Source organism: Grampus griseus (genome assembly GCF_964374135.1).
Source record: "Grampus griseus genome assembly, chromosome: 2".
Taxonomy (NCBI): Eukaryota; Metazoa; Chordata; class Mammalia; order Artiodactyla; family Delphinidae; genus Grampus; species Grampus griseus.
Genome location: NC_139018.1, coordinates 163,487,020 through 163,505,030, shown reverse-complemented (window position 1 = coordinate 163,505,030; position 18,011 = coordinate 163,487,020). Strand labels below are relative to the sequence as shown.

Below are 18,011 nucleotides of genomic sequence, written 5' to 3'. Positions count from 1 at the left end.
TCATCGTTGATAATAGCAGCTTGCCACTGAATATTTTCATCATTCATTAGTTTACCCTTTAATAAAATTGTTTTACATACATTTTCTAAAGTGTATTATATTTTCAAAATAATTTGGCCATGGCCATATTAGATCTAGAATATCTGCCTTTTCCAAAAGATAAATTTGAACTTTGCATGTTAGAAAATCTTATATTTTGCTGAATTGGCCCTTTGTATTAAAGCTGTTTCTCACTTAAGTAAAGCTTCAGGAAGAAAAGGAAAACTCTTTTTAAACATTGTCTCTGACTATTATAGACTGGATAGCAGAAAAGACATCCCAATAAATGATTTACTATATGGTGCTGTTAAAAGTGCATTTCATGGTTTTCTTGATCATCAAGACAGAAAATGGCCAGTATATTTGAGAGCACGAAAAACTGAGATATTTATGTGTCTGGTAGTCTTATTTTATTAAAATCCTGTTTTAAGTCTACTAAAATCACTTTCAACAAATATTAAACACCTATATTTTATAAGATTCTTTTAGAGGTAACTTGTTTGATAACACTAGAGTACAAAAGATGTCAAATCTCTCAGTTTTTCCAAAGAAATTTCTGACTTTAAGCCCTCCCCCATCAGGGTCTGTGAGAAGCCCACTGTTACTCATTCTTTGGGCCCTGGCCCCTTTCCCAGTTGTCTCTCCAAAAAGAAGTCACTCGGTCTGAGATTACTGCTTTGTTGATTATCTGAGAATGCCCTCTAATTTCTTCTGAAGTGAGTCCCCTTTGCTTGTCCTCCTGGTTTGGCCAGTGTGGTGTCTGTAGTCTCTGATACAGCAAGAGGCCCACTGGCAACTGCTCTCCTCATGCCAAGCTAACCAGGGGCCTCGCCACCGCTCTCAAGCTTGCCTCCAAGTGCAAGTATGTCATCATATCCTGTTACCAATTTTAGGGACTCTTCTGTCCCCCCAATTGTCTTGCCCTTTTCTTCAACGCTTCCATTTGCACTCAGATTTTCTTTTCCACCCTCATCTCTTCACACACAATTGGAGCCTAATGGCTTCGGTATGCACTGGATAGTCCTGAACTAGGACACATTTCTTTTACGCAGTAAAAAGTAAACAATACAGCAGGTTTTTAGATCCTGCTGTATTAAATTCTTAGTAACTCATTTTGTTATAGAAGTTTTCTCTGAGTGGGAAAAAAGAATGAATATCACAGTCTTCAGTTTTACAGACTAAGATAAAATGAAAGCACACCATAAGAAACTACTTTTGTGTGGACTGAAATATGTACACCAGATTTATATATCTGTTTGTGTATATCGCATTCATGCATATATTCAAGTACATACATGAGTAGACAACAAAGAATACTATGAGAATTAAATGAAACATGTAAAAGTGGCAGACACATCATAGCCCTTCAATAAAATTAATCTTAATTAGATAATTTTCTAAAAGAATTAGTGGTTTTATGGTTCAGGTGGGTGATTACCAGCATGTGTTATTCTACCAATATTCTCTAACACTGTCTTTAGTTTCATAATGTCTTAAGACTTCTTCCTAGATAGCTGAGAAACTTTTTTTTAAACGGTCATTTATTTTGTGATGGCTATTTGACTTTAACTTTTATTTATAAATTTGTTTTCTTCTTAGAAACTTTCTACAGTGGCAACAGTTTACAGTCAATTTGAAGAATGCTAAGATAATTGATAAGTCTTTAAAGTGTGTCTTTTGTTAAGCCCAGCTACCTTATAATTAATGACTGCTACCACACCACCTGCTCTCTTCTGCCTTGAGTCTTATCACATCGATGTTGCTTTGAAATCTGAGAATCCTTTCCACTTCCTGACAACTAATATGCTACTAGTTTTAGTCCGACATCATATTACTGATTAGCTGAATACTATTTCCTGGTTTTCTTTCCCTGTATCTCTAAATAAACCACTTTTGTCTTAGGATTATGATGTTATAGAAAAAACACTTAAATTAGATTTTTTTTTTTTTGGCAGAGGGAAGGAGATCATAGAGAAGGTGAATCATAGTATACTAAATGCTTTCTAAAAGGAAAATTTTAATAATATTTAAAATATAATTAGGTATACCTATGGAGAGAGAGTTTTTAAAAATCCACATTTGTTTCTCATCTTCCTTTTATAATGTAAGGAGTTTTTCTGTATACTGTAGTATAGAATTTAGTTTTTGTGCTTTGTATTGTTTCCCTTGCATCCAGTCTTATTAATAATATAAGTACGTATTTTTAGGAATAAGCTGAGATATAATTCTTATATTATAATTACCTGGGCACTTATATTGTTCCTCTCCTCCACTATAAACCACCTGATGGTTGTGCTCATACCCTTGTAATTTTATATCCCCTGTAGTGTCTATAGGGTAAATATTAATTGAATTCACTTGTTGAATTAAACTGATCCCACTAATTTATTTCACTCCATCACTCAATACCATTACATGTTCTTATCCTTTGTGTGTTTATCTTTCAAAAGATAATCTTACTTCCATGAGATTAAAGTTCCTGGGAGTATCTCACTATATTTGCCACTAGGAGTCACAGGGATAGGGCCAATTTATTTTGATACTGGATTAGATTCAACTTTCTGGACCAGAAAAGCAGTTTTCCAGTGTCGTTCTTTTAAGAAGAGATAACTCTGATACAACAATATGGTTAGTATTGAGAAAATAATAACTTCCTCTGCCTGAGTAAAATGCCCACAAGGCCAGAGTGTGTTCCCGATGGCTAATTTATTCATCTGTTGTGTGGATCAGTCTGCTCCCATAAATGTGATCAGTTTATTCTCTCCCATGCTTAATCTGTAGGTTAAGCTAAATTACATGTAGAAGACCCTTTATCAATATACCATGAAAATCACTTTCTCATGACTCGGAGATACTCAAAGTAGAGAGGAGAGTGAATTCTTGGAAGAAAGACATGTTGAGCAAAGACACAAAGGTAAGACATTTCAAAACATGTTCAAGATGAGATGGCAGAACATTGTGTCTGGCTTCCAGAACACAGTGGGAGTAGACTGTGACCTAAGGCTGGAAGGACAGGTAGGTAACAAAATACACAAGTTTTTGAATGCCAGACTAAGAAGTTTATATTTTAGGTAGTAGGGAATCTTTGGATTTTGAGCTGGAAGGAGTGAGGTGGTGATGTGCTCTGATTTTTCTTTTTTTTTTTCTGGCATGCCATGCGGCCTGTGGGATCTTAGTTCCCCAACCAGGGATTGAACCAGGGCCCGGCAGTGAAAGCTCCAAGTCCTAACCACCGGACTGCCAGGGAATTCCCAATGTGTTCTGTTTTAGAAAGACGACTCTAGCAGCAGTAGACTGAAACTGTAGAGTGAGAGTAGAAAGAAAAGAAATTCCAGAAATGATACGGAAATAAAGTTCAGATTTGCCTGTAATCATAGCTAACTAGTCAGTAGTGGAGCCAGGGCTTAAATGGTCTGTCTGACTCTAAAACCACCTACTGTGCTCCCCTACAGTGTAAATGTGGTCACCCCTCAGTATTCCGAGGGGACTGGTTCCAGGACACCGCTCCCAACCCCAGGACACACAAATCCACAGATGCTCAAGTCCCTTTATTTGTGTAGTATTTGCATATAACCTATGTACATCCTTCTGTATACTTTAATCTCTGGATTACTTATAATACCTAATACAATGTAACTGCTATGTAAATAGTTGTAAATACAATGTAAATGCTGTGTAAACAGTTGCTAGCATGCAGCAAATTCAAGTTTTGTCCTTTTGGAACTTTCTAGAATTTTTTTTCTGATTATTTTCAATCCGGAGTTGATTGAATCTGCAGATGTGAAGCCCACAGATACAGAGAGCCAACTGTATACTGTTATTATAATTATTTAAATGTCTGTTTATTAGGAGAGAGAACCATGACTTTTCATTTTTATGTCCCAGGATCTTAGCACAGTGCCTAAAAAAACAGTGGGAACTTCATTAGTTCAATCAATAAACATTTATTGAGCACCTACTAGGCATTGTGCTAGGGTGTGCATATGATTCAGCTCTAGTAGATTACTGCCAGTTTTCTGAAGTAATTATAACCAATGTATGCATACACACCAATTTATGAGAGTTCCTGTTGTTCCATATCCCTGCCCACAGTTGGTATTTATGTCTTTTTTTCATTTTAGCTCTTCTAGTGGGTGGTATACCAATGTGGGTTTTTTAAACAATTTTTTTTAATTGAGGAGAAATTCATATAACATAAAATTAACCTTTTAAAAGTGAACTCTTCAGTAGCATTTACATTCACATTGTTGTACAACCACCTCTGTTTAGCACCAAAACACTTCATCACCCCAAAAGGAAACTCTGTACCCATTAGGCAGTTGCTCCCTATTCCCTACCCCTGTCCCCACCAGCCTATAGCAACCAGTAATCTTCATTTTGTCTCCAATCCATTTTGTGGATTTACCTATTTTGAATATATCTTTCTTTCTTTCTTTCTAAATTTATTTATTTTTTATTTATTTTTAGTTTTGGCTGTGTTGGGTCTTCGTTGCTGCGCGCAGGCTCTCTCTAGTTGCAGCCAGCGAGGGCTACTTTTCATTGCGGTGTGCGGGCTTCTTATTGTGGTTTCTTGTCCTGTTGCAGAGCACGGGCTCTAGACACATGGGCTTCAGTAGTTGTGGCATGCGGGCTCAGTAGTTGTGGCTTGTGGGCTCCAGAGCGCAGGCTCAGTAGTTGTGGTGCACGGGCTTAGTTGCTCCATGGCATGTGGGATCTTCCCGGACCAGGGCTTGAACCCGTGTCTCCTGCATTGGGAGGTGGATTCTTTTTTTTTTTTTTTCTTTTTTTTTTTGCGGCATGCGGGCCTCTCACTGTTGTGGCCTCTCCCGTTGCGGAGCACAGGCTCCGGACGCGCAGGCTCAGCAGCCATGGCTCACGGGCCCAGCCACTCCACGGCATGTGGGATCCTCCCGGACCGGGGCACGAACCCGTGTCCCCTGCATCGGCAGGCGGACTCTCAACCACTGCGCCACCAGGGAATCCCAGGAGGTAGATTCTTAACCACTGAGCCACCAGGAAAGCCCTTGGTGGAGATTTTTTTGAATCTGTAGATTGCTTTGGGTAGAACTCATATCTAACGATATTGTCTTTTAGTCCATGAACATGGGATGTCTTTCTATTTATTTATGTCTTTAATTCCTTTCAGCAATGTTTTGTAGCTTTTATTGTACATGTCTTTCACCTCTTTGGTTAATTCCTAAGTATTTTATCCTTTTTGATGCTATTATAAAAGGATTGTTTCGTAATTTCCTTTTCAGATTGTTCATTATTAGTGTATAGAAATGCAACTGAGTTTGTTGGTTTTTTTATTTGTTTTTACTTCTTCCTGTTTTTATAAACCCAGTTTATTCTGGCTTTGTTTTCTCTCTCTGTTTCTATCCCTCCCTTTGAAATCCCTCAGTGCTAACCATCCTAGTCCAGTATCTCATGGCCTCATGACTGCTAACAGTTTCTTAACTATTATCCTATCAGTTCATCCTGTTTGCTTCTCTCTGATTAGAACTTTTAAAATACAATTTCACTGGGGAGTCACTCTTTCCTAGAGTATTTTCTTACTCATCTTACTTCCCTTATCTGAGTTCTTATAGCACTATTTCTGTACCACTTAATCTTATATTTGAGTGTATAGTGCCTTGAACTACCTAGTATTCTATTGGTTATAATTTTTTCCAATTAAAAAAAAAAACTTGCTGACTGCCTGCTATGTGGGAAATAATGTGAATGGGTGATACAATGATAAATAAGACGTGCCCAATTTTGTCCTTAATATTAGATAGCATTTATTAAGTGGCTACCATGTGTCTAATACTGTTCTATGAACTTTATATATAACTCAGTCCTCACAGCAACACCATGTGGTCTACACTATTTTCTTCATTTTACACAGGAGAAAACTGAGGTACAGAGAGGTAAAATAACTTTTTCCAAATTAGTTAGCTAATAAGTGACAAAACCATGATTCAAACCTACTTCACCAGCTTGAGAATCCATGCTGTTAGCCACTACCACTATATTATCCAGTTGAAAAGGTAAGACAGAGACCTAAATAAGCATATTTTGAGGTTTACTGTAACAGCTTTGTGAGAAGGTTAAAGAACTTTTACAGTCCAGCAGATGGCAAGATTACTTCCACCTAGGACAAAAACAAAGGCATTATGAAGGATTTGGAAGTGGGGTAGGGAGAAACATTCCACAGACAGGAACTTGCGTGATATAAAGCACTCTTGCGAGGAGACTCTTCAGAACATATTACCAGGCACAGTGAGTAATGTAGTTTAACTGCAAAGGATGCGTGAAATGGTAAAGGGAAATAAGTTTATAAAAGTGGGTTGCAGCCAAGTCATAGTTCTTGAATGTGAGATTAAGATGTTTAAGTCATATTTTGTAAGTAGTGCAGTGATATTTTAAAGTCTGTGTCATAGAAATGTTTGACTGTAATTATGCAAAAGGTCAAAGAGAGGAGAAGGACTAACTGGAAAGTTATTGCCGTAGGCTAAGTAAGAGATAATGAAGCCCTGAATTAGGTAGCTAGCAGGGAAAGTAGAGACTGGAGGAGAGACTGTGTGAATCTTCCTGAATCTTCAAGATTTATCAACTGATTGATTGGCTATACAGCAAGGGTGGTGCTGGGAGACTAAAAATGCCTAGTGGGTGGTTGGAAGAGGCAGATGCCATTAACAGAGATAACAAAGAGCACAGTTAGGACATGACAGTTTGGGAGAAAGGAAGATATATAATCAGTTTGAGACATGCCAAGTTTATGATGCCAGTGGAAGGAAACATTCAGCGATAATGTAGATTGTTGGGTTTTTTTTTGGCTGCATTGGGTCTTAGTTGCGGCACGTGGCCTTTTCGTTGCTGCGCGCGGCCTCTTTGTGGCGCGTGGTCTCTTCGTTGCGGCGCTCGGGCTCCTCTCTAGTTGTGGCTCGCGGGTTTCTCTCTAGTTGTGGCGTGCGAGTTTTCTCTCTCTGTTTGTGGCATGCAGGCTCCAGAGTGCGTGGGCTCTGAAGTTTGCGGCACGCGGGCTCTCTCGTTGAGGCGCGCAAGCTCAGTAGTTGTCGCATGCGGGCTTAGTTGCCCCGCAGCACGTGGGATCTTAGTTTCCCGACCAGGGATTGAACCCAAGTCCCCTGCATTGTAAGGCGGATTCTTTACCACTGGATCACCCGAGAAGTCCAATAATGTAGAATTTAAGAGGTGAAAATTAGAGGTGTAACTATTAGAGACCTTGGTGTACATTTGATACCTAAATCCAGGGAAGCATGTAGAGGAAAAACATCTAGGGGACATATGGAAAAATCAGAACCACCAAAGGAATATTCCCAGGGTAAGGAGAGCCAGAAGATTACGGTGGATTAAAATCGGAAGTGAGAGAGTGGAATGTTTCAGAGAGGTAAAACACACGTGGCAGATTTCATAAAAAGCATTTATGAAATCTAGGTTGTGAGAACATGAGCTTTTGTGCTTATACATGCTATTTCGTATTGTTTTTCCCTTAGACCTTTGTTTTTCTTTGCTTCTATAATTGGCTGCTCTACTTCAAATTATTTTCTAGTTATATCTTACAAGTGAATTCTAGATTCCCTCATAGCACTCAGAAATCATAGACTAACTGTGGTATCTACACATGTTATATAGACATGGATAAAGTGAATATTAGGTTATTAACTTAAGAGTAAATATAGATTAGCCCTCAGTAAGGCTCCCTTGGCAGATTTCTAGCAGCATAAAAGATGGAGCTGGTATGAATGAGCCCTGCCCTTCCAATATAAGATTAAGTGTTACGAACAAAAAAAAAAATCATAGCCTTGATTAAAGGAATAAAAGGGAAATCCAGTTTTGTTTTAAGGCCAGCAACAGCTCAAAACCATAGTCAAAAGCAGGAAATGACACCACAGAATATAAGCCTTGGTGCTGGGGTTTTAATACTTACCTGAAGCAAAAATTGTGCCTTTGGGTCCACAGGCAGCTGGAATTGGGCCCCCTGCATAAAGCCTAGTCTCAAAGGGCTACTGTTTTGTGAAAGAATGAGAAAAATTCAGTGGTCCAGAGCTATTAAAACCCTTAGGACCCTGACAGAAGCCAATGCAAAAACTGTTCTCTACCACAAAACTTAGGGCTTTGGGAGCTCCTGTTAAGGAAGTATTTTTTAAAAAATCAAAAACCTCAGTGAAGATGTGCTCACAATATAAATATAAACTGTGAGGATAGTCAACAGATGCAACAAAGAGGAAAATTGTCCTTCTAAGAACAGGAGATAAGAAACCTAATCTGAAAGATGCCATAAAAATAATCATTTTAAAATAAACAATTAAAGAGAGAAAAGAAGGAATAAAACCTTAATGAAAGAACATGACAGGATAAGAGAAAAAAAAAAGAACTATAAATGAAATGTTCATTGATTTTTTTTTTCTTTAATGGTTGGATTAAACTACTGAAATGAGAATTAGTGAATTGGAAGATGATCTGGTCAAATCACCCAGAATACAGAACCAAGAGATAAGGAAGGAAAATATGAGAATGCTTAGGAGACATGGGAGATAGAATGAGAAAGTACAGCATATATCTGTCTAATGACAGTTTAGAGGAAGCGAATGGGAGATGCAATATTACCATAAAATAATGGTTGAGATTTTCCAGAATTGGCAAGAAAGGCAAGTCCTCATATTTAAGAAGTGCACAGTATCCTGAACAGGATAAATAAAAACAATCCACATTTAAACAAACCATAGAGAAACTGTTCAGCATTAAAGCAAATAGAAAATTTTAAACCAATTGTAGAGCAAAAATTAAAGAACACCAGTTATACTAACAATTACCTTCCCATCTGAAACAAAAGGTATCAGAAAAAGATAGAAAAATATCTTCAAATTGCTTAGAGAAAATAATTGTCAATGTAGCATTTTATACCTTGTTAAAGTATTAGTTGAGAATAAAATAAAGATATTTTCAGGAAAATTAAGACTTATCAATTTGCCATTGACAGACCCTCACTTTGAAGGCAAATAAAGGGTATACCTCAGCAAGAAGAAAATTGAATACAGGAGGAAGGAGAGGGCAGCAAGAAAAAGTTGTAACTCAGAAAAAAGTAAGCATGTTGATAAATCTTAAGCACTGACTGTAAAAGAAATTATTGTAATGATGATGACTAATTTGGAGGGGTTTAAAAACAGTATGACAGTAAAACTTAGAAGATGGGAGAAGGAAATCAGAAACATTTTAGCATCCTTAGCGTCCTTGTATTGAGTGGGAGGAGGATAGAGATACTAATTAGACTTTGTCAATGATTATTTTTTAAATATAGGGGTAAAACTATAGTATGTACAATTTTCAAACCAATAGGTGGAGAAAAACACAGTAAGAAAAATAGAATATAGGAAAAGAGAGAATAAAAGATACATAAAAGAAGATACAAAAGCATAAGATAAAGAATAAATCCAAATATTTCAGTAATCACAATACATGAAAGTAGTATTCTCAAATTGAAAAACTAATACAAAATGTGGCCACGTGTTATTAGAGAAACATCTAAAACACAGTGTCACTGAAAGATGGCAAGTAAAGAGAAAGAAAAATTCAGAACTCTGACCCTTATAATCTTTATGCATCTAACAACATAACCTAAATTTACATGGCAAAAAAATGCACAAATACCACACCTTCAAGGACCAGATAACCTCTGTCTTATATAGGTATTCTAATATTTGTAGAGGAAAATCTCCCCAAGTTCTTTTATGAGGCTAATGTAAATCTTAATTTCAAAATTAAATATGTATTATGAAAAGGAAGAGATCACTATTACATATGAACGTAGATACAAAAATTTCCTAAAAATGTTAGGTATTGAGTTTTAAAAAGTCATTTTCTAATCCCTGAGGTTTGCTTTAAAAGTTTCTGCTCTGTTAAATGAGTATGATAGTAATACCAACTTGGAAACATGTAATATAGGCAATCCGCCGGGGCTAGCCCAGCCTAGATCAGCCATCTCTGAGTGTCCCACAGACTCATGTGATAAATAAATGCCTGTTGTTTTATATACTGAGATTTTCAGTTGTTTGTTTTGTAATAACAAGCTAATACATCTGGCAAAGTTAAAATTTAGATGTTGCCGGGCTTCCCTGGTGGCACAGTGGATGAGAGTCCGCCTGCTGATAAAGGGGACACGGGTTCGTGCCCCGGTCTGGGAAGATCCCACATGCCGCGGAGCGGCTGGGCCCGTGAGCCATAGCCCCTGAGCCTGCACGTCCGGAGCCTGTGCTCTGCAATGGGAGAGGCCACAGCAGTGAGAGGCCTGCGTACTGCAAAAAAAAAAAAAAAAAATTTAGATGTTGCCAACTATGTGGAGAAAACATGGGAAATTTCCATTGCTTTTTAAAAAATATTTTTTTTATTTGCTTCTTGGCTGCGTTGGGTCTTAATTGCGGCACATTGGATCTTCATTGAGGCATTCGGGATCTTTTGTTGTGGCGCACGGTCTCTTCATTTTGGCGCTGGGGTTTCTCTCTAGTTGTGGCGTGCGGGTTTTCTCTCTCTAGTTGTGGTGCGCAGGTTCCAGGGCGCGCGGGATCTGTAGTTTGTGGCATGTGGGTTCTCTAGTTGTTGGGCGCGAGCTCAGTAGTTGTGGCGCGTGGGCTTAGTTGCCCGTCAGCATGTGGGATCTTAGTTCCCTGACTGGTGATTGAACCCGTGTCCCCTGCATTGGAAGGTGGATTCTCTACCACTGGACCACCAGGGAAGTCCCAAATCTCCATTGCTTTTGATGGGAAAGTGAATTAATACAATTACTTTGGAGAAAAGTTTAGTGATACCTAATTGCAAATTTGAAGATACCCACATCCTATTGTCAGGAATCAGTAAACACACAAGTAGGTAAAGAGTCATTTAAAGGATATTCATTGGCGGGAGGAGCAGCAGCGGCCAGGCAGCCCAGCTTTGCGAAGGCTCTTGGCGTGCCGCGGCCCATAGGTACCCGGCAGGCGCCAGCCCCGCCGCCACGATGCCCAAGAGGAAGGTCAGCTCCAAGGAGGGGGCAGCGAAGGAGGAGCCCAAGAGGAGATGGGTGAGGTTGTCAGCTACACCGACTCCTGCAAAAGTGGAAACGAAGCCAAAAAAGGCGGCAGGAAAGGATAAATCTTCAGACAAAAAAGTGCAGATAAAAGGGAAAAGGGGAGCAAAGGGAAAACAGGCTGAAGTGGCTAACCAAGAGACTAAAGAAGACTTACCTGCAGAAAATGGAGAAACTAAAAACCAGGAGAGCCCAGCCTCTGATGAAGCAGGAGAGAAAGAAGCCAAGTCTGATTAATACCACGCACCTGGTCCTATCACTGGTCCCTGTCTCCCTTCTTGTACAATCCAGAGGAATATTTTTGTCAACTATTTTGTAAATGCAAGTTTTTTAGTAGTTCTAGAAACATTTTTAAAAAGGAGGGAATCCCACCTCATCCCATTTTTTAAGTGTAAATGCTTTTTTTTAAGAGGTGATATCACTTGCTGGTTGTTTATTTTTTGGTACAACCAGAAAATAGTGGGATATTGAATATGGGAGGCTTTGATTGTCTTGGGTGTGAGCTTAACATTCCACAGATGGTGGGGTAGCTTTTATATCCTATAATACAAAGCATAGTCAGTTGTGCATTTAATGTCTTAAACACTTTAAATTACTACTCTTCCCACGTTGTTTTTGGTAGAATTGCTACCTAAAGCAAACCACTCACCCCTTGATCTTGGCTCTCCTGGACAGAATTTTGTGCACTCTGTTAACATCTTTGGTCGTGGTAGTCCAGTTCTTCTAGTAACTGTTAATGCGCTGTGAACGATTGACAATTTGAGTATGTAGTGTATATGATATTAAATTGCGAATTAGTGGCACTTACGATGTAACAGCATATCAATATTTGAAGATATTGGTACTTGATATCCTGTGAAGGAAAATTTGCCTCCAAATTTTAAGCTGGAAAGTCACTGGAATAACTGTTCAGAAAAGAATCACAACTACATGATTTTTTAGATTTTTGGTACGTATGTTGAGAATTGTGTACAAATTGAAATGTCTGTGTACTGATCCTCAAAGCAACCAATAAAATCTCAATTATGAAAGAAAAAAAGATATTCATTGCAGCATTCTAATAGTGAAGAATTGGAAATAACCTAAATGTCCATCAACAAGGGGAATGAATAGATAAATGAATTACATATTATAGTCATTTAATGTATAGTGAATAGTGCCCTCCCAAAAAGGGCACTATTCATGTCTACCCAGAACTTCAGGATATGATCTTATTCAGGAAGAGGGTCTTAGTTAATATGAGGTCGTACTGGATTAAGACAGGCCCTGAATCCAATAACTGCTGTCCTTATAAAAGGTGAAGATACACAGAAACACACAGGAGAGATTGGAGTGATACAGGTACGAGCCAAGGAACACCGAGATTACTGGCGACCACCAGAAGCTGGAGAGAGGTGTGGAACGGATTCTCCCACAGAGCCTCCAGAAAGAACCAACCTTACCAACACCTTGACTTAGGACTGCTAGCCTCCTGAACTATGAGGGAATAAATGTTTAAGCCACCCAGCTTGTAGTGTAATGTTTTATGGCAGCCCTAGGAACTAATACTACATAGCAGTTTAAACAAATGAACTAGCACTGTATGTATCAATACAGGTAAATCTTGAAAACTTAGTGTCAAATGGGAAAAAGCATATCTCATTACAATTTATGTAAACCCAAGGCAGACGGTGGGGGAGGGAGGAGACTGTGACCTCCAGTAAGCAAGTGGTACTGACTGGACAAAGTGGCTTTGAGCTTCATTTTAAAGATGAATGAAGTACACTGAAAACTACAAATCATTGGTGAAAGAAACTAAAGAAAAATAAATTGAGAGGCATCTTGTGTTCATGGATTGGAAGGCTTGCTACTGTTAGACGTGAATACTACTCAAAGCAATCTACAGGTTCAGTGCATCCCCATCAGAATGGAATCTCAAGGGACTCCAAATAGCCGAAACAATCTCGAAAATAACTAAATTGGAGGACTCATATTTCCTGATTTCAAAACTTACTACAAAACTATAGTAATCAAAACAGTGTGGGGGGCTTCCCTGGTGGCGCAGTGGTTGAGAGCCCGCCTGCCGATGCAGGGGACACGGGTTTGTGCCCCGGTCCGGGAAGATCCCACGTGCCGCGGAGCGGCTGGGCCCGTGAGCCATGGCCGCTGAGCCTGCGCGTCCGGAGCCTGTGCTCCACAGCGGGGGAGGCCACAACAGTGAGAGGCCCGCGTACAGCATAAAAAAAAAAAAAAAACAGTGTGGGACTGCCATAAAGACAGACATATATATCAATGGAATAGAATAGAGTAAAAAAATATCCCTCGCATATATGTCAAATGATTTTCAACAAGAGTGCCAGGACTGTCCAATGGAGGAAGGACAGTCTTTCCACAAATAGTGTTGGGAAAACTGGATATCCATATTGAAAAGAATGAAGTTGGACCTTTGTTTTACACCATATAGAAAAACCAACTCAAAATGGATCAAAGACATAAATGCAAGAGCTAAAACTATGAAACTCTTAGAAGAAAACATGGGGAAAGCTTTATGGTATTGAATTTGGCAAGATTTCTTGGATGTGACACCAAAAGCACAACAACAAAAGAAAATATAGATAAATTGGACTTATCAAAATTAGAAACTTCTGTATATCAAAGGACACTATCAAGAGTGAAGATGGAACAGAATGGGAGAAAATATTTGCAAATCATATATCTGATAAGAGATTAATACACAGAATATATAAAGGACTCCTAAAACTCAGCAACAACAAAAAACAGCCCAATTCAAAGATGGGCAGAGGAGATATACTGATGGCCAATAAGCATGTGAAATGATGCTCAACATCATTAATCATTAGGGAAATGCAAATCAAAATCACAGTGAGATACCACTCACACCCTGTAAGCATGGCCGTATGAAAAAGAGGGGAAAATGAAAATAACAAATGTTGGCAAGGATATGGAGAAAATGAAATCCTCATAAATTACTGGAAAGTATGTAAAATGGTTCAGCTGCTGTGCAAAACAGGTTGGTGGGTCCTCAAAAAGTTAAGCATAGAGTTACGGTATGATCCGGCCCTTCCATTCATAGGTATATACTCAAGGGAGTTGAAACCAAGAGCTCAAATAAATACATGCATGTGCATGTTCATAGCAGCACCATTCACAATAGCCAAAAGGTGGAAACAGCCCAAATGTCCATCAATTAATGGATAAACAAATGTGGTCTAAATGTACAATGGAATATTACTCAGCCATAAAAAGGACTGACACATGTCACAATGTGGATGAATACTGAAACATTATAAGTAAATGAGCCAGAAACTAAAGGTCACATATTGTATGATTCCATTTATATAAAATATCCAAAGTAAGCAAATCCATAGGGACATAACGTATGTTATGTATATTTTACCACAATAGAAACCATGAGTAAGGGCAGGTTTGTGACACTCCTGGGAGTTGGGTGGGAAGAGGAAGCTGGAGGGGAGCAGCATGGTGGCCCAGGCTGGTAGGAAGCAGACAGCAGACTTCCCTCACCCTCACCTCCCTCTGGAGGGCTGTTTGGAAATTCAGTAACCCACGGCTAACATTTATTAAATATTATTGGCCTTAATATATGTCCTTAACTTACAGCCTCACTTCAAATGACGGTAACTTTATCTGATTTACCATCGTGTGGTGCCAGATCTTTCCCGAAAGATTTGAATAATCTCTTACTCAGGTAGTGTTACGGACCTATAATGTCTGTGGAACTGGAACACTTAGCTGCACCGAGCAGTGAGAAGAAAGCCTCCAAAGCCCTTGTCCAGCTGTTGCTCCTCCCATTCTCTTCTCCCCAGCCTAGTTTTTGGTGTAAGGCTGTACCAACGGCTCTTAGTATTACTGTCTTTTGAACGGAAGCTTGACTCTTCCCTCTCTTAGCAAAGCGAGTCTCGTCTGCTTGGTTACGTGCAAGAACTGTTGAGTGCCAAATTCCAGCCACTGTCAAAATGGCCGGAATCTTTATTTCCGACATTCACTCAGCTAGTCAGTCAGCCATTCATTCAACATAATTATTATAAGCCTGCTATGTGTCAGGCACAGTGGTAGGTATGCTCAGGTAATCAAGGAGTTTTCCATACCTTTTCATTTACTGGTACATTTATTATGTCTAATTTTTATTCTCAAGTATGGAAACACATGAAGGAAGGACAGAGTACTTGATGTATTATTATTGTTCAAACTAAAAATACTATTGACTGGTATTGTCTATATGTAAGTGGAAAGCATATCAGAAGCCATAAATTTTTAAGACTGAATAAGGAATGAAGAAAATATGACAGCTGAATAGCTTTCTCTTGAGAGTAAGGAAAATACACATCAGTGAGAGAAAAATCACAACTGTTAAGAAAAAATGGGAAAAGAATCTAAAAAGAATATATATGTACATACGTGCATATATATGTATGTGTATATATATAACTGAATCACTGTGCTCTGTACCTGAAACTAACACAACATTGTAGATCAATGATACTTCAATAAAAAATTCTAATTAAAACTACCCCATCTAAAAGTGCACTTAAATATATGGTGGCACACGTATGGGTATGAAGGTATCATTTATGACTTGATCCTGGTGTGAGATTGGTTTTTATACTTTTCACATCCATTTCCCTTATCCTGGGAACCACCTTACAGACATATACCACTGGTCATAAGGAAATCTGGATAAAACACGAAAATTTAAAGCCTTCACAAAGAAGCAGCTCTTCAGTGCACACTTCATCTAAGTTCTTATTTTCACTTAAAAAGCTCTAATAGGTTTGTTTGTCGTTTTCTAGATGTCAGTTCAAGTCTCCTTGAATTTGCAGAGATGAGTAAAGAGCTAAATAACACATATTTTTAAAACTTACTATGATTTTATAAACTATTCCTATTTTTCCTAGCTGTATTCTTGTCTGTATCCATCTTCTGCAAATTACGTAGGCCTTCCCTTGTTAGTGGTTAATACTCGAGACTATCCTATGGTATTCTTTCAGTCAATTTAACAAGTGTTTTCTGAGTACTTAGTATGTGTCTAGTGTCAACCAAAAAATAATGCAGGAGGCTGCAAATAAGAAAAGTGTTTATTTGGGATCTTAAGGATCACAAATCAAGAGACACAGATTCTGGTAACTCTGAAAGAATGTTCCGAGGAAAAGAGTCAGGGGCTTATTAAAACAAAAAGCCAGAGGGTGTTGAAAGTTGCCTGGTGAGAATTATGATTGACTCTGACCTGAGTCAGACAGTATTTGTCCTTAAGAGATCACAAGTTTGTTTTTATTTATTTTTTTATATTATTTTATTTTTTTGGCTGCGTTGTTGGGTCTTCATTGCTGCGCCCGGGCTTTCTCTAGTTGCGGCAAGCAGGGGCTACTCTTACTTGCAGTGCATGGGCTTGTCATTGCGGTGGCTTCTCTTGTTGCAGAGCATGGGCTCTAGGAGTGTGAGCTTCAGTAGTTGTGGCATGAGGGCTCAGTAGTTGTGGTGCATGGGCTTAGTTGCTCTGCAGCATGTGGGATCTTCCTGGACCAGGGATCGAACCCGGGTCCCCTGCATTGACAGGCAGATTCTTAACCACTGCACCACCAGGGAAGTCCCGGGATCACAAGTTGTTTTAGGGTAGGGGTCTGATAAGTAGATAGACTGTCACAAGTTATTTTAGGGTAAGGGTCCTATAAGTATCTTGAGTTTCTGGCAGGTGTTCCGGATGACTTCATCAGGTCCAAAGGTCAGATTCCATCCAGGCTGAGACTTGCATAAGTCATACTTCCTTAATGGCCTCCCAGCTCCATTTAAGAGAGCTATCTGAGCCATACTGACTCTATTTTTATTTTCCTTTCACACTAGGACTTTGCTATCAGATGACATAAAACTGGAAAGGAAATTATGACATTTATACTAATTAAAAGAATTTGCAAGTATTGTCCTGACTGTGATGCTGTCTAAAATTATGATCCTACCTTAATTTTGTAGAAATATTTAAAAGGTATCCCACTTTCAGCAGTTTGGCTAAATATGTTTTTATGATATTGCATGATACAATATATATGCTCACTGTCAGCGATAACTTAACACTTTTATTTGTAATTTTAAAAACTCAGAATGGATTACTGGGCTAAAATTGGGAAACCTGAGATCTTATCCCAACTCCATTGCTGATTGCCCAGTGAACCTGAAGAAGCCTTTTCGGCTTCTGTAGGCTTCAGTTTCTTCTATCTTAAAAAGAGGGTGTTGGGCTAGGTTGTCTCTGTGACCCCTTGTAATTCTAAAATATTATTAAATATTACAGCATATAGATAAACCATTGAAATGAGGCTGTTTTAAGGGAATGTAACTACTAAAAGTGTTACCCTTTAAGAAAGCTAGTTAGATTCCAGTGTATATACATGATTCCAGTTACTAAACTAAGAATCAGGTGTCATTCTGTTGAATAATATGACCTTTGACAAATACTGGATGCATTATAGTTGAACAACATGGAAAGAGTACTACAAATTTCCAGCTTCCCCCGTACTATTTACCAATACATCCTTTTATCATACGTCCTGATTTTTTAAAAATCCCTTCGGTTTCTTTTGTTTCAGTTATTTTTTCTCAAATAGGATAATGCAGAAAAATTTCTGCCTGTAGACAGAACAGTTGGTCCTTGAGGTCACATTTAATGTTAATAGCTATAAATCTATAAATTAAAATGTCCCTTAAGACATGAAAATGTCTCTGGTGGAATTCTAACTTTACTAAGCAAGAGATCTACATTTTGAGTATCACCAATCCTAGAGAAATACGTAATTATTGTCATTTTCCACTCATGTATGCGTTATCCACTTCTAATAATACATATAGAATTTATTGTCCTACCTCCAAAGGGGCCTGGTATGCTTCGCCTCTATTTTTCCTT

At 38.5% G+C, this 18,011-nt stretch overlaps 2 protein-coding genes across 2 annotated transcripts in view; both read left to right on the top strand.

Annotated features, from left to right (window-relative positions):
- DNAJC1 (DnaJ heat shock protein family (Hsp40) member C1) overlaps nucleotides 1–18,011 on the top strand; it is a 207,622-nt gene that overhangs the window by 136,815 nt on the left and 52,796 nt on the right. The gene's annotated exons all lie outside the window — the stretch shown is intronic.
- On the top strand, nucleotides 11,036–11,341 carry LOC309818134 (non-histone chromosomal protein HMG-14-like; the record flags this gene model as incomplete). The annotated part of the gene is made up of 1 exon (XM_082647609.1): nucleotides 11,036–11,341. The coding sequence occupies one exon, from the start codon at nucleotides 11,036–11,038 to the stop codon at nucleotides 11,339–11,341; it is 306 nt and encodes a 101-aa protein (XP_082503735.1).